The following is an 18,274-nucleotide window of genomic DNA, read 5'->3' on the forward strand; positions in this document are numbered from 1 at the left end:
TATGCACAATTTGCTAACCATCCAAATACCAACATCATTATAGATGTCTTAATATTTTCAAAATGTTTCCATTACTCTAGAACCATAAAAGAACATGAAAAAGAGAGACAACAGGAGTATTCAGGTGCTACGTCCTTTACCTCCTAAAACAGGTCTATGAATGCTCCTAAATTCATGTCTGTGCAGAAAACCAAAGGATAAATGTTATATAAGTCTCAAGCTGCTGCTGACAACACCACATTTCATGATGTGAGTACAAAATAAAAGCACTAAAAAAAAACAAATATGGACTTTGATTGTGGAGAATTTGTCAGAAAAACGTTTTATCACTGATGCAAGTTAGCTTTAGCACAGTGTATGGAGCTACGGTGTTTCTAGCAGCTTACCATTCAACTTTTGGAACAGCGCTTTGCTCGTCAATGTTACTTCTCCCTCACTTTCCAATCAAAATCAAGGGGGGGGGGGATTCTGACAATAGCGTAGAGCAGAGGTTTTCAAAGTAAGGAAAAGTAAGCCTCTCCAGAGAGAAAATACTTATTTCAGTGGACCCCTACCCCACAAAAATATAATTTAAACAACTATATTTTCACTTATGTCCCATCTTTACACATTTTTATCTAAACATTTGTAGATTTTGGATATTTTGGTCTGCAAGTGTTTTAAGACATCCATCATATCCTGGCAATTTTATTAAGTTTCAGTTATAAATGCATTGTCAAAACTATCTGGTGATTATGCTCTCCGCTCTAATTTGGGGAACTATAAGTTTGCATGTATGCAGTTGATGCAGAATAGCATAACAGCAGATCATCCTCCACCTTCAGCCTTGCCTGGTTCTCACTTTTGATCATTGTTGGTGCCAAGAACCTGCTCTTGCAGAGGCTGTCTTTGTGTTTACGGCACTAAATGTCTCAGTTACCTTCAGTGGTGGAAATTCCCCTGGTTTAGTCACTAGACTTAATTCACTTGTCTCGATATGCCCCCAGGACTCACACAGCCTTATACTCTCATTAGCTTGTACATCTTTGCTAATCACCTACTGTGGCCACTGAGCATCATCAGGACCAATGCAGGAAAAGCCCAACTTTAATAGTCCACCCTAGTATAGTCTCTACATTAACAATAAATCTGTCCACTTCACCCTTGTTGTCCTCTTTGCACAGCAGAAGTTAGCAAAGCAAATAGCCTTATGGTGTCCTGTGGCGCCCCCCAGGGGAGGCCCGCTTCACACTCTGAAAACCACTGGTGTACAGAAACTAATCTGACTTGTCTTTCTTCTTCTTTTGTCGCTGGTAGTTTTCAGCTCTGCAGCTGCTGCCTGTGTCAGGACAGGATAGTTTAACACTGTCTTCATGTCTTCTGTGTGATATTTTCTTGAAGTACATAATCATGAAGCATGCAGAGCTATTTTGAAACACGATACAGACTCTACCGAGGAAAGCAGGATTAATTTTTCTGTAATGTTGCAACGATAAGCCCTGGCTAGAAGCGCTCTGGAATCAAAGTGGACATGCAGCCTTAAGCAGTAATCTAAATTTCTTTCTTTCATTTCACAGCTTTTAGATGCAATATGAGTCAAGATCAGTAGTTTTTTTTTTTTTTCTCATTAATTGATACTTTTGACATTTTTGGTTACTATATAACTGACTGCACTGTTTTCAGACAGATAGCAAGGAAAAGTATGAGAAAAATGTCAAAGTAATGAAAATTTTAACAACCTTATAGTTACTTGCACTTAACATTTCTTTTGCAAGAGCTCCTCTAGACAAACAGTATATGATATGCTTCTAATTGTCACAGACACTAAGAGCAAAGAAAGCTTACAAAACTGCAGTGTGATGCTAACTCAGCAGCTATTTTTGCTAAGCTAAGGGGGATGCAGATTAAAAGAAAGCCTGAACAGATCAAAAAGTAACATTAAACATTGTTCACACGAATGAGGATTTGTCATACATCGGCTTCTTTAAGCCTTCTCTCACTAAAATTTGCCTCTAAATGTCGTAGAAGGACAAATCCCCAAAGGCGCACCAGTAGATCTCCACAGGGGTCTGTCAATGCTGCCTAATTACTGCCACTGGGGGACTTAAGAGAGCACAACTACATGCTTATCTTCACTCTTAGTGTGGGGAAGATAGAGCAGATAAATGGCTTTCCTAGTCGTTTTACTTTAAAGGAGGAGGGCGAGGAGGAATGGAAAGAAACAGTACAGAGATCATGTGGGAGGGCTTGATGGACTGATCAAAGAGGACACAATGAGAGTAGCCAGGGTGAAATATGATAGTTGGACTGTGAGTCGTATTTTGGTGCAGATGCTGTTGCAGTAACATGTTCTGAGATTATGCTCCAGTTTCTATTAGTCGCCCAAGGAAGCATACTCTGTCACACAAGCCTGGGAGTTAAGAGTGTAAGAGACGGTGTGGAGCCAACAGACATGTATACATGAGCAAACGCACACATGACTGTAACACGCCTCATACAAGGAGCCTGAGAGATTTCAGTTAGTGTTTTGTTATTGAGGCTGCAGAAAGCTCTTTTATGTTCTTCAGTAGATATGAAAATATGAAAATGATCTATTAGAGCAGTTGAACCACTATTAAAACATCAAAAATTTATTTAATAGACTAGTAAATAATAATTAGTGGTGTAAAGCTAAATTAACATAATTATCTCTCTTTATCAGGCAAGGCTGAATCATATTTACAAATAACTGCAGTTTTTGTTTAATCAGTTTTAGATGCTTTGGATTATTTTCACTGGGTTAGAGCACAGACTGTATATTAAGATGGACAGAGAAAGAGCTGCCAGGGAATAATGCCAAAACCCCTCATGCTGACTGGCTGCAGATGGGTCTTAAAGCTTTTTCATGTTAACAATAGGTCTACATTTACCATCAAAATACACTTTAAAGTCCCTGTAAAGTGAGAAAAACATCTTCATTTTAAGTTTTTTTGTATGACAGGCCATTGTGTTATGAGCCACCAGGCCAAATTTCAGTCATGAAAAACATCTGTAAGTTTATAAAATTAAGCCTCAAAATCATGTAAAATAAAGCAGTAAAATCTGCTTCAATTTTGAAAATTGGTACTGATTGCAGCTGCCTGGTTCTGTGCCAGAGCAGAGAGACAGGCTTTGGGGATTAAATTTACTGTTTTCTGGCACAAATCTCTCTGCTATGATACTCTAAATGACCCATAGGCCACTGTGGCTGATGGATTTGGAGAATTTACCTCACAATGAACAAAAATGCAACCTGCAGCTGGCTGTTAGCTCTCAATGAAGGTGGGGACATCAGCTAACAACAGACTGTATGGAGATTAACTGATCGGTGATTTTACATCATTGTAGCATAAGGGGGTGGGGTCATTCCCCATCAAGACTGGTGATGTCATGGTGTCTTATATTTGCCCCACTCAAATAAAAAACAAGCTAGGGAAAGAGGTGAACAACTTTCTGTCTAAATCAAAAATTCAGTCACACATAGTAGATTCCAGTCTTTTCACATGTTTACAGCAACCTTATTCCAACACATATATTGTGTTAAAAATTTCCCTTTACTTTAAATATAGATTATTTGTGTTGAACAAGGGTTAGACCTTTTCCACATTTTGATCCTTTGTACAGAAAAATAAAGCTGTTTGTCTTTACAAAAGGTTACATTATAGTCTCCATGACACACTCCACGTGCTACAGAGCCTGATACTCTGAATGGGACCACAAGGTGTGATGACTCTGCAAGTAGGACAAAGAGCTCTGCTGACGGGAGAGAGGGGGTATCAAGAAGGAGAGGGGCTTACCTGTCAGGCAGGTGAAAGTCAGAGGATGTATAAGTTCTTGTGCTGATGAGACAAACTCATCAGGGCAGCTGTGTTTGCCACATTAGCTCTCTCATTTAAAGTCAGTGCAGATCAGCCATTGCTGATGTATCCATCCCTTCCTTTACTAATGATTATAACCCAATAATAATCAATCTAGATTATCAGAAAGAGATTGTCTTAGATGGTATCAGCATCACAGTGCTTTGACAATGGGTGTATTGGTATACACATTCCTTGGCATACCATTTAAGCACTGTAATCTCTTTGGATAAAATAAATACCCAGGCACTGAATCGGATATAGCCCATAAAGGATCAGTGCAGTCACTGTGATTGTTTTAAAGACAGTCGGACCACATGAGCACATGAGAGACATCCCTGCACAGCAAATACAGTATTTTATGTCTTTCATTTGGAGAGGCAGGGGGGCGCCTTGCCCACCACTCCAAATCAATGGCAAGGGAAACACTGGATTGTTGCTCTTTTTTGGGTTAGACAGGGTAAGGTAAGGCGGGGGCACAAAACCACTTCTAGGGCTCCACCAGCCAGCTTCAATATGTCAGCATCTGTTGTGGGGTAATTTTGGCTTCACTTCTGTACAATGGAAAGAGATGGAGACCTGGTTTGATGAGATTGGTGTAGGAACACTTGACTGGCCCATACAGAGCCCTGACTTCAACCCCACTGAGCACCTTTGGGATGAACCAGACTGGAGGTTGAGAGCCAGACCTTCTAGTCCGACATGCTCATAAATGCTCTACAGAAAGAATGGGTACAAATTCCCACAAAAACACCCCAAAAACTTATGGAAAGCCTTCCAAGAGGAGTGTAGGCTGTAAAGCTGCAAAAGGAGGGGCAACTCCATCTTAAGGAAATTTATTTGTTGTGCCGATATACTAAGAAGTGCTCTCACCTGTTTTGGGCTCTGCAGGACTTCCTGTGTGGTTGTGGTAGCCAGGATGGCTCTGTTACTCCCAGGACTGAGCTGCAGGTTCATGGAGAGACCAGTCACCAGCTGGACCCCCAGCTCAGTGATGGTCACCTTGTCATCCACTACTGTGATGGTCTTTTCCGCCAGGATGGAGTCTGACAAAGGAGACAACACCTAGGAGAGGAAAGAGCGACAAAGAGAGGGATATCACTAATTTAAATTAATGCATTTGAGAACTTTTTTGGATTTGATTTAACCCCATAATATTCCCCTCTTATACTTTACTGTCAAGCAATATCCTGTCAATGTCACATCCTGCTGTGATCAATTACAGCCCTGCTACCTTACAATCCTGACACCACCTATTGTGTAGCCTGTTCATGAAAGCTTTTTCATTTCCTGCTCTAAACATCCAGACTCAGGCAGGTCTTTCCCTGGAGAAATCAGCAGAGACAGCACCAGGAAAAAAAAAAATAACCCAACTACACTCAGAAAGAGAAAAATATTCTAGCTAAAATAAGTCTCCTCTGGTCACACAACTTGATTGACAAGCGATTCTTGGCAAGAGGAATGCAGAAACATCACATCAATGAGCACTTAGCAGCCGAGATGTCACCGACATGAAAAAAGCGGATTAGCTTGAGTTTTAGGTGATTTAAGAAAATGTCTCTCCAACTGTTTCATCTAACATAAAAGACTCACAAGGCCCTGCGCAATATGCAAAACGATGCACGGAAACCTACTTTTTATTTTATCTCTTTTCTCAGGCTGTGCAGATCAAACAACAACTCCACTTGGCTGCCATTCAACCCCCATACCTCCTGCAGGTAAGACTCCCATTCCCTTTGATTAATACTGGTAATCCAGAGAAAAGGCACGCTTTAACCCCTAAACAGAAGCAGGAAGTTGGACTTTATATATGATGAATGCAGAGCTAGCATGCTCCACGCTCCCTGGTTCCTGCGTTTGTATGTTTATTTAATGTCTCTTTGGGCGTCCATGGGGATGATGTGTGGTGCAGCTATCAGACCGTCGCTCTTGTCATGTTTCTGGTTTGTGCATGCTTTGATGATGTTTTTCAGAGGTGAAGTAATATTCCTGCTCAAACACGGACAGATGAGACCTCTATGCCAGGAAGCAGATCCCACTCACGCAGACGTCATTAGGAGGCTGATATTCATCCAGTTAGCTTGATGAGTCTGACAAACCAAAGAGCCGAGGGGAGGACGCAGCTCACCAGAAAGCACCTGTCTGCACTGCACAAAAGGAGGGACTTGAAAGGCTTCAGCAGCGATGGTGGCATGTAATATAGATGTTTGAATTGATGTCACTTTCCCACCAGAGCAAACTCCCTCATGCAGACTCAGTGGCAAAACAGCATGGCATACTGCTGCCTTCAGTAAGGGAAACAATGAAAGCAGGATTAAAATGGACAATTGTAAGCTCAAATATAAAGGACATTTGGACTCAAAGAGAGCGGTGCAATTGACCAAAGACTCAGTGGTCTGTGGACATTCATATATGTCTAAAAAGTATGTTTTCTTACATTTATATCCACCTGATTTCAAAGCTTGAAATGCAAAGGAAAGATAGTAAAACTTTATAATAGCTACACACAGTCAAAGGTTAGTAAAGCATTATAAATACAACAGCGATCAGCATTAATGCATGAAGGTGATTTGGAAGATTAAGGTCTATAAATGTTGCACACATTTTTAAAAATCCATTAATCACAACCATTATTGTCCCTTTCAGCACACTTTGGTTAAGCCACTGCAGGTCTCCTCAGTGTCTTAATTCCCAGAGTCAAAAATCTGTTCAACTTGTGTTGTCAAATATCTTCATTTTTTTCTGCTCCTTTTATACTTTCAATCCACAGAAAGTTATTTTTTTCCATTTTTAAGGTCATGTAATAATCTTACATCTACCTAAAGTTCCTTTTCTTTTTCAATAAAAGCAGGTCTATCCAAACAGGAAGGTTTTTAAACTGTTTCGGTTGCAGTGAAGTGTTACACAATGGCAGCTACGACTGAAGCAATTAGCTCAGATGTACCTTTAGAAAAGGGACATTTTTATCAGAATTGTGTATATTTCTTTATCAAAACAAGAGCAAAGGGCTGCACTGAACACTTCTGGGCATAAGTCTAATCTACATCATGTTCCACTGTTCCACATGCTACAGCAGCGTTTGTACCAAGGCTGCACCACAACCTCATTTTGTCCTGCTGTTCTGATTGGTCAGAAATGAATGCAACAGATAGAACGTTTATCCAATCACCTATCGAGAATTTCATGAAAAGTCCTGCCCTTCCTGAATGCTTCTATTGGAGGTTTCCCAGATGAATGTAAAACATATCCATGGAATGGATGTATAAAACAAAATATCTGGTGTGCCAGGTTAGGTCCTGTTCCTTTGGTCCAACAATTCAACATACTGGGGATATTTCAAAAGTGTAATATTGTCCCGTCTGCAATCTCAGTGGCACAGCTGTGTTGCTTCTTAGCATGCAGCAATGTGCCAATGTGCAAACAGACAGGAGGGAAACAGAAACAGTGCATATGCCTCAGAGATATTCTTTCTTTTTGTAGTACAAAAGGTGAAAAGAAAAGGGGCAGTTATTTCCATAACAGATTGTTTCTTAAGTACCTAATGATGGATTGCTTGATTAACTGATGTTATCTAAGGACTAATGGTTTACTTTGTGATGCGTTACGCCCAACACTAATGCCTCAATGAAGCTTTTATAGCTCCGTTTATGAATGACAAAAAAAGTCATTTATAATACTTTGTAGATAATGAGTTATGAATTGTGGTCTATCAGTACTGTATCTAAGCAAAAGTGTGTAGTTCCAATAAAGTGTTATCAGAAATCCAGCAGGAAATATAGTACGAAATCCTGTACCTGTGTGACTTTGTGTTGGATAATGCTCTCCAGTCAATTTGTAGCTGATACTCTGAAAACAACTTGGCTCCTACTTGGTGATCTAGCCATGTAAAAAGTAAAAGAGAGCCAATTTTGTGCCCAAAAAAACGCAGACTTTACCCCTACCAGAGCTGACTTCTTTTTTCTCTTGCTTCCCATTTAACATTTTTGCAGCATTCAGCCTGAACAGTGAATATGAGCCTTTATTCTTTCTGCTCCTAAGTGATTTTTACCACACTGATTTCTATTGACTGTTGCGTTGTATACCTTCTATAATCTCTAGAATTGGATTATGACAGAGTACCACCGTGGTGTTTTAGTGAGTAAAGTCTACATACATTTCAGTATTAAATTCAAATTTAAATGCCCTCATTTTAGAGATTACCATATTAGTTTAGAGCCATTAGAATAACAATCTTATTATATTCTGTAATTACCAAAACAACCCTTTGCCAAGACCGACTGGCAGCCTTCAATGTCCTCTTTGCTCCATTTCACATTGTTCAACCCCAGATTCTGGGACAAATAGGTATAATGACTTAAATCCACACAAATGGAAGCAGGCACTGATCCTTCAACACAAATATGACTGCAGCTTTAGGAGATTCTCAGGACAGCAGGTGGTAGGATGACTGAATGCAGATTCACTGTTATCAGGAGCTTTTCACAGATCCTCCTCTGGCTGCTCACGAAGCATTGATAAGAAGAGGGAAGAGGAGGCTAAGGGTTCATGGGAAACATGGATTTTATTTGGGATGCACTGATCCACATTGAAATGACCTAGAAGCTAAAAAAATTATCAATGCCACCAGCGTGAGTTCAGAATATTTCAGGGTTTCTAATGGGGCTGGGAAAACTGTCAGTATGACGGTATATTATCGTTTTGACTGGTGAGATAAAAATGATCAAACTGCTGAAGTAAAATATGTATCAAAACAGCATCAACACTTCAAGGCTCCTCATGGTGGTGTTTATGACATGAATGGAAATTAATTGACCAAGTTGGCAGCAGGTAAATGTCGCACAGTGGTGAATTAAAGTTAGAGGATGAGTATTTATAAGAGGTAAAACTGGCACCAAACTGTAGCAAAGAAACACACGACCCTGTGTTTAACCGTTTATTTTAATTATTGAGTTAATCATTCATTCTGTTGTATCGCTATATTATTGTCTTACCATATATTAATTATCCCAGAGAATCTGTATCCTGTATGAGGCAGATCAGAGCAAAAACCAAGTCATGAGGTCAAAGGAACTGCCTGCAGAGCTCAGAGACATGATTGTTGCAAGGCACAGCTACATGACCTTCTCACTGGACCTTCCCAATACCATCCCAGCAGTGAAGCATGGTGGTGGCAGCATCATGCAGTGGGGATGTTTTTCAGCAGGGACTGGGAGACTGGTCAGTGTTACTGAGGGAAAGCTGAATGGAACAAAGTACAGAGATATCCTCAGTGAAAACCTGTTCTGCAGTGCTGAGGACCTCATGTTGGGCCAAAGGTTCACGTTCCAACATGACAATGACCCTAAGCACACAGCCAAGACAACACAGTAGTGGCTTTGGGAAAACCCCGTGAACGTCCTGGAGTGGCCCAGCCAGAGCCCTGACTTGAACACTATCGCAAATCTCTGGAGAGATATGAGAAAATTCCCAAATCCTGGTGTGCAAAGCTTGTGGTATCATACAGGAAAAAGACCTGAGGCTGTAATTGTTGCCAAAGGTGCTTCAGTTAAGGACTGAGTAAACATCTGAATACTTACGTCAATGTGATATTTCTGTTTTTTCTTTTTAATGGATTTGCAAACATTTCTAAAATTCAGTTTTTACTTTGTCATTATGGGGTACTGAGTGCAGATTAATGAAAGAAAATGTGATTTCAAACAACTGTAGCTTCAGTCTGCCACATAACAAAATTGAAAAGTGGAGGGGGTCTGAATACTTTCTGAATGTACTGTAGGTTTATTGCTAAAATTCCAATTACGATAATGATAACACTGAAGCTTCAACTATAAGAGACATAAAAAAAAAAACCCTCAGTGCATTTGTAAACAATTCAAATTGAACGTCTGAGGAACTCTTAGTCTAGTTAAGTCATGAATTGCAACTGACGTTTGCATGAGGTACAGGCATTTCCTGCAACGCCACTTGACCAAACAGTTTATCTGCAGTGACTACGACAGACTGTTGTAGTTAATCTTGACTCAGTGGACTTTATTGAAGCGATGCTGTCACATTCAAAGAATAAAGAAGGGACCTTTTAAGATGTCTGACTGCTGGTTTAGCTCTGCGGAGCAGCCGCTTGTTGAATAGAGGCTGGACTCGTTGTTGCATTCATTATCATATTGACTCCCAGCCCTGTCACTACTTGGTGTATGTCAAACCTAAATCTCTCTGCCCACATTTCCCATCTTCCTTCAGGTAAAGGTAAAAAGTGAACAACTTCTCTTAAAAAAGATCCCAGATATCAAAACCCAGAACTACACCTTTATAGAAGTTTTCCTCAGTGCAACACATGAAATCATGTCAATGCCTCTGATAATCTAACTCTTGACTTACCTGGATCGTGGTCATCCCAGTGTCTAGTCCAACCAGTATCCTCCTGTCCAGCAGCTGTGCAGTCTGGGGATCCTCCACCTTTAGGAAGTCCCAAACCAGCTCTGTGATGTCCACCTGCCAATCAGAGCCCAGCATGAAGCTGGTCTGGCCTCGAGGATCAGCAGACTCTGCAACAAAGTGGGTTAGAACTCGGACCATGGCGTGTTGGTACTGCAGGGTGCAGCTTCGTCCTCGTTTGTCTTCATCATCCTCATCCTCGCTTTCTCGTGTGGACCTGGCAATTAAAGACAAAAAGTATGTCTTTATCAAACCCTTCCCAGTTAACCTTGCAAAGCAGATGGATACGCTCGTTTCCATGTTTCTCACTGGCGAATCTGTTTGCAAAGCTCCCATCTGAACCGTTTGGGCCAGGTTAGGTGCCACTATGAGGTGATGATTAAAATATCTCTTCTAGCTCTTTGAAGGTATTTTTTTTAGGTGAAATGGTGGAAACAACCAAGTTTCCCTAGTCTTTTTTGGGGACTTTTTTTGTAGAAGCATGACCAATATTGCAAATACCTGCAAAAATTATTCAACTTATTCATTTTTCAACACCCCTAGTGGTACTTTGTGTTCTCATTAGTAGCAGCAATCCACCAACGTTTGGATGAAGCAGCTGTACAGATACGTAGACTGATGCTTTTGGACACATCTTCAGTGATGTACCTGGAATCTCTGTGTGTTTTAGGTCTTTCAACAATCATACACTCTCCTCTAGGTCAGTGGTTCTCAACCTTGGGGTCGGGACCCCCATGGGGGTTGCTAGACACTGAGAGGGGGTCTCCAGTTGCCCTAAAAAAATCTAAGAATGTTTTTTAAATCACACTGTTGCCACTTTACACCAATTTTGTCACTTTTTTTTTTTTACCCATTTTCATCATTTTTTCCCCCACCAATTTTAATACATTTTACCATTTAACACCTATTTTTGTCAGTTTTAAGCTCTTTCCACTACTTTATTTTCTGCCTGTTTTAGCACTTCTAAACTAATTCTTGCCACCTAAGCTCAATGTTGCCTCTTTTGACCCAATATTGCTACTCTGAACCCCTTTAAACCACTTTTTACATCCAGTTTTCCCAATTTTAACCCCATTTCACCATTTGATATCCTATTTTTGCTTGTTTATCCAATTTTTGCCAATATCTGCCTATTTTTTTTCTTTCTCAGTTAACCCTTTTTTTTTGCCAGTTTACATTAATTTTTCATTCCATTTCATCAAATTTCCAGCAATTTTTGCCAATTTAAAACCATTTCAGCCACATTTTAACTCCCTTTTACCATGATTTCTGCCCATTTTTGCCATTTTTATCCAACTTTTGCCACTTTTCCCCCATTTCTGCTCCTTTTAAAATCCAATTTCACCACCATTTCCACTACATTTTTTTGCCATTATTAACCTGGTCTCTGGCACCTTTATTTTGGGGGTTTCAGGCTGAAAAGGTTGAGAACCACTGCTCTAGGTGACCCAGCTGCGGCTTATCAGACCCCAGCTTGTGTCCAGCAGGCAGATCATGGCTGCTTGCACCCCATGCTTTCCCTCTGTTGCTGCATAGCTGTCTTAAGGCTTTTTCTGCCACATCAGTGGTCTTGCAGATAGCTCTCCTACTCCTCACTCCTTCAATGCCCAATGAGCTGAAGACTCTGAATGGGGATCGGGACTCAAATCACCTGCGACCAACTTTCACTGGGTAACATCTTGCTCTCTTGTTTTGTTTTGGAGACTCAAGGTGGTCTCAAAATGTGGCTAGGGAACTTAAGTTCCCTTTCAAGGTCTACTCCCAGTCTCCAGTCCCTTGATGAACCCAGGATTCCTGCAGCAGTCAGTGTGTCCTGAGTTTTTTGGAACACCAGAATGATAGCTAAATGCAAAAAAGCAATATAGTTATTCCTTGGAAAAATGTCTCCCCTTGTTTGTGTATCAATCATGCAGAAATTATGTCATAACCCCTTCTGTGTAAGCACAGCTTACTATCTAATGTACCTTTTAGATGGAGGAACAGTGCTGCATTATTACCCTAAACCATCTCTGTTTTGTTGGTCAATGGGGCAAACATTTTAACCGCCTGGCAGTGTGTCTGAAAACACCTTGCATACTCTACATCCGCTGGTGCACAGATGAGTATAAGCAAACTGCCTCTTAAATTTCATCAGTAGGTGAGGAGATGATGGTTGTAAGGCAAAGTCAAGCTGCAAGCCCCTATGGTTTGAAGTGAATATTATAATAACAAAAATCATTCATACTGTATGTAAATCCTACTGTTTGTGTTTGGTAAGCCAGCCTGATATTTAAATTAGCCCAATTATCACACACCTTTAGGTGTTAAGTTGCCTCTCTGCACTACCACCTCCCACTATTTGCTTCATCTAAAGGTCTAATTCACAAATACAACAGCACTAATGATTCTCAGGTGCAAACAGTTGCCCTGCTCTGTGCAGTTTTCGTCCAGTTGAATGAAGGTTGGACAGAGGTAATCTGCATCTTTACTCTGCGTGAAGCAGCACCCCCATGCTGATGGCAGAAAGCTTTGTCCACATAAATATGATGAGCTCGGAGGGAAGGGTAATTTAAGTTTCACTGGTTTAAACAAAGTTTTCTCCCTGAATGGAACAAACCACTCACACCATTGTCTTTCAAACGACTCTACATCTCTCAACACATGGATCAGGTGTTGAGCTGCCAACAGCCCCAGAACGATTAATAAAATAGTAGTTTTTACTAACCGCCTGAGGCTGATATCATTGGTGTTGTAAATTTGATGCTTGTTGTAGATGAACTGATTTGCAAAGAGAGAGGCCGGATATTGACCTAATAAATGCACAATGACTCAGAGAAAAACATACAACCAGAGACGCTGTTTGCTCTACAGCACAGTTAAGGGCGCATTCAACTTTTTGTCTGTGTTTTGTGAATACTTTGGTGTATTTTTGACTCAATCATGCAGGATTAGTGGGTGGAAAGCCATACAATTCTACTGTGGACCAGACCCTTATACTTCTGAAATGGAAGGAAATCCAGCTTTCTCCTTGAAAGGAGCCACAGCAGGAGAGGTACCTCCACCAAAAGTGTATAGAATCAAGCACCTAGTCATGAGGTCTCCATTTGCAAACATTTGCGATAAGAAATGGGTTGCTCTGAAAAGCTCAGTTACTGCAAGCATGGAACTGTGATGGATGCCACCTTTGCAGTAAGATAATTTGTGAAATTTCCTCCATGCTGAATATTTCACAGTCAACTGTAAGTGATAGCATTAGAAAGTGGAAGTGTTTAGGAGCAACAGCAACTCAGCCATGAAGTGGAAGACCACATAAAATTAGCAGCAGGGTCAACGACCACCAAGGCACATGGTGCGTAAAAAGTGTCAACCCTCTGTTGATTCTATAGCTGAAGAGTGCTGAACTTCCACTTATTAATATAAGCACAAAAAATGTGTGGTGGAAGCTTCATGGAACGGGTTTCCTTGGACAACCAGCTGCATGCAAACCTCACATCACCAAGTCTAATGCCAGGAGTCAGATGGAGTGGTGTAAAGCACAGCGACACTGGACTTTGGAGCAGTGGAAAGTGTTCTGAGGAAGTCAAGTAAAGGCTAATCATTTTGGTTACACTTCCAACTGTGTGGAACAGTTTGGGAAAAACCCATTTCTATTCTAACATGACTGGACCCCAGTGCTCAAAAAGGACCATAAAGACATGGTTTGATGAGTTTGATGTGGAAGAACTTGACTGGTCCTCATAGAGAACTGACCTCAAACACAAACAGCACCTTTGGGACGAACTGAAACAGGGATTGCAAGTCAGACCTTTTTGTCTGACATCAGTGCCTGACCTCATACATGCAAAATGGCCAACAAATTTACACAGAAAAACACTAAAATCTTGTGGAAGAGTGGAAGCTGATAGATGCCAAAGATGGAGCAACTCCATGTTAAAATACATGTATTTGAATACAATGTCATCACAGTCACTGCCTCTCTAACCTATGCATTTCTTCCTTCCTCTGTAAATCTGAATAGATGAATGAATAGTAGACAGTAATAAGACAAAAAATATAACTTTTTCTTTATACTTCAGGTTGTAGAAAATTGTGACCTTGCAGATTCATTTTGCCAAATGTACTCCATACTTTATAGATAAAAACAGAAAACATCTGCACTAAAATCAACATTAAAGCTCAGTTTATATTTTGTCTGCAGTCTTTTAATTAAAGTGGTGTGTGTCACTGAAGTGTGTGGTTGAGTGCTGAACAGACAAAGCTTTAGGAATGATGCAGTGCTGTTGATTAGGCGCCTAAGAGAGGATCAATCTAGCGTATGGCAATCATTTCTTTCTCCCTCCGAGTCTCTTCTTTAACATTTTAGATCCAACAGTCTGGATGTGAACGCGCCTTCACCTCCTTACTGCTTTGCTAAATAGTCTCTGTGATTGCTCTGTTGCCAGCAAATCTAATTTTATGACTTTAGGCAACAAATCAGCCAGCAGAGACTCAGCTATTCCTCACGACAGAAATTGCTTTGAGCATGACAAACTAACTCTAAATGGATACAGTACAGCTGCAATATCATTTGATTTTGCCCATTTCTGATTTTTTTGCTTTAACAAACAACTTTAGGGTAATGTTTGAAGAGTTGATCTGTGAAAATAAATGCTGTTACAGCCCTTCAGTCTAACACTGGGGCACATTTGGGACACTTACAAACAGAAAAATGCTTCGTCAACAGAACTACTAATCATTTACTCTACAGGAGACTTACAGCCGCCTCTCTGCTGCAGAAATCATCGTTCCTCTGTCTCTCTCCCTCTCTCTGATGTACACACCAGCAAAGGTTGCGATCATGATAAAGGGGAGAGGGGAATAAATTAATCTCTTAAACTGTTTTCCTTGCGATTATCCGCTCTGCTTGTCTCTTTCTCTCTGAATCCCCGGAGAAATCTGACTGCATGGGAAGCCGTGGGAATAAAGATGTTAGCTGCACGCTCGAGAGAAAAGCTGAGAGCACACTGAGATTTAGAGTTTAGGGCTTAAAACCTTCTCTGGTGTGGACCGATTTCATATGCAACTGAATGACAACCATTCACCAAAGAACGTATTCTGCTGAAGGATAAAATGAGACCGAACAAGGTCAGGGGCAGTAAAAGATCCAGCCGGGGGATAACACACCTAAATCAATACTTTGGATGTGTATTTCATGTTTTAATTTTTACTGAACAGACTGACCCTTATATATCATCTCCTTATAAACTCTCATAAATTTAAATGCTAGATTGTTCTCACCTGTGCTCTTACATTCATGACTACCATGTGCACATAAGCTGGAAGCTCATGGACGTTTTTCTTAATTAGCACAGAAGTAGTGAGTAAAAATGTCCAAATTAAGATGAACTGTTAAAACAATCATGCACTGGACTACAAGAAAAGGAAATACACTATATGGACAAAAGTTTCCGGCCCCCTGACCTTTACACCAACAAGGACAGTTGGTGTAAAGGTCAGTAATATGAAGTTGACCCCGTTTTGACGCTAACCTTAACCCCAACAGCCTCAACATCTCTTGGAAGGCTTTCCACAAGATTTTGGGGTGTTTCTGTAAAATTTGTGCCCATTCATTCTGTAGAGCAGACACTGGTGTTGCATAAGAAGGCCTGGGTTGCGATCTCCGTTCCAGTTCATCCCAAAGGTGCTTTATGGGGCTGAGGTTAGGGCTCTGTGCAGACCAGTCAACTTCCACACTGAACTCATCAAACCATGTCTTTATAGTCTTTGCTTTGTGCACAGGAGCACAGTCATGTTGGGATAGAAAAGAGCCTTCCCCAAACTGTTTCCACACAGTTGGAAGTATAACATCGTCCAAAATGTCCTTGTATGCTGAAGCATTAAAACTGGTTTTCACAGGAAATAAGGGGCCCAGCCTAAATCCTATAAAACAGCCCCATACCACTATCCCTCCTCCACCAAACTTACATAGTTAAATCCCAGAGCAGGGTCAATGACTGCTTAGGCACATGTTGTGTAAAAGTCGCCAACGGTCTGCTGATTCCATACCTGAAGAGTCCTGAACTGTCTCTTGTATTAATGTAAGCACAAAAACCGGGGCCTAGCCCAAACCTTTGAAAAAAGCCCCATAGCATTATTTCTCAACTGAATTTCACAGTCAGGCAGGTATGTTCTCTCAGCAACCACCAAACCCAGACTCACCCATCTGACTGTTGGTGACCAGTGTTGGTGTCTTTTACACCACTCTATCTGATGCTTGGCATTGGACTTGGGGACGTGAGGCTCACATGTAGCTGCTCTGCCAATAAAACCCATTCCATGAAGCTCCTGCTGCACAGTTTTTGTTTGCTTACATTAATGCAAGCAAGAGGGCAGAACTCTTCAGCTGTGGACATTGTAAAGCGTTGATGACATTAGTGCACCATGCGCCTTAGCAGTCACTGACCCCACTCTAGACTCTCTCTGCTAAACACTTCCACTTTCTAATGTCACTCCTATGAGATGCTGTCAGTTTACTGTTGTTTACAATGGATTAAGAAGCAAAGAACAGCTACAGTGGCTACTAGTGGTGGTCTGGAGTTTTGGTCTTGTGTCATAAATATTTGAGTCATACAGTGAATGCTGACATTAGACCACCGCTGTAACAGAGTTATAGACAGCTGGAGCAGAGGCAGGGATAAAACGTCTCCCATGGGGTGAAAATTTATCATGGAGGGGTATCAGTATCAGAAGGGGTAAATCGCCCCAACAAATCGCACCCTGTGAACCGCTTTGCCGTCAGCACGGCACGCTTGGAGGTGGGGCTGGCCTGCTTTGGCCCTGAGCGCGGTGTGGCCAAACCGGTGATGGAAAAGCAAATCAGCGCGGCTTGGTTTGGCTCAGCTCGGCCAAAAGCTGTAGTGGAAAAGCCCCACTAGATGCAGTGATTTGTGCAGAAGGAGCTCCAACTGCATAAATGAGCATAATTTTCAAGAGCGTCAACATTTTTATATTAAAATCCTTCTTTGGACTGGTGATTTGTGGTTTTCTAATATTATGAGAGTGGATTTTTGATTTTCAGGAGCTGTAAACTGAAGTCATCCAGATTAAAACAAAAAAAAGTCATAAAATATTTCATTTTGTATTAGACGAATCTAGAATATATGGAAGTTTCACTTCACAGCAAAATAAAAATAAAGAACTTAAAAAAACTTTCAATGTTAATCTATTTATTTAGATGCACAAGTATCAGAGGGACTAGAGGAAAGATGAATGCCAGGTTCTAGTCTTTTGTTTCATTATTTGTATGAACTAATTTGAAGATTTCCGTTTATCAATCTCTTTTTAGTCTTTGCAAACTGCTGCTTTCCACCTCTGAATTGTTTCTTAACAGTGACATTATAACACCGCTTCAAACACGCTTGAAAGACTTGATTAAAACAGCAGATCAGCTGTGCCTAAGAGTGCCCTACATGACACATTTAATGCATATTCATAAATGCTAACTCCCCCACTTATGACTTTTATGTCATTTCCCACGCAGAGGAGGAGAACTGCATTAGATTTCCAGACTAGAATGAGGGTATTTGAGTCCTTCTGGTTCATATTGTCTCTGTTTTTAATGAAATGCATGGACCTCTCTCTCTGGTTTACCTGAGTCCACAGTGGCTAATTAAAGGCCAACCTCCCTATTCATGTATAAACAAAGGGAACTTTGAGCTGCATAAAATGTAGCACTTTCTCAAATATACCTCATTCCAACAGAATAACAAGTCTTCTGATCCATGAATTTTTGATCAAACATTCATTTTGCTCTTTTAAATGTTTGTTCTCCTTTAATAAATTCCTGCTCTACACCGTCTCCGCTCATTTCCATATTAAATGCAGAGGAGGAAAACCACCTGCCAATGATTTCAGTCAACTTCTTCCAATTATTCACATGGCAGTAATTGAAAGTTTCTCACCACTGATTGCTTCGGTTAAATACTCCTGAATTGTTTAGAGAGCGTTCTGGAGTAAACAGAGTGTGTTATTTG

General features: G+C 40.7%; 1 protein-coding gene across 1 annotated transcript in view; it reads right to left on the reverse strand.

Annotated features, from left to right (window-relative positions):
• si:dkeyp-14d3.1 (transmembrane protein 132C) overlaps window positions 1-18,274 on the reverse strand; it is a 298,770-nt gene that overhangs the window by 1,674 nt on the left and 278,822 nt on the right. The window contains exons 7-8 of the mRNA XM_041786996.1: window positions 10,227-10,500; window positions 4,728-4,919 (exon numbers count right to left, since the gene is read on the reverse strand). Coding sequence (XP_041642930.1) covers window positions 4,728-4,919; window positions 10,227-10,500 — 466 coding nt within the window. The remainder of the gene's footprint in view (window positions 1-4,727; window positions 4,920-10,226; window positions 10,501-18,274) is intronic.

Source organism: Cheilinus undulatus, linkage group 5 (genome assembly GCF_018320785.1).
Source record: "Cheilinus undulatus linkage group 5, ASM1832078v1, whole genome shotgun sequence".
NCBI classification, from domain to species: Eukaryota; Metazoa; Chordata; class Actinopteri; order Labriformes; family Labridae; genus Cheilinus; species Cheilinus undulatus.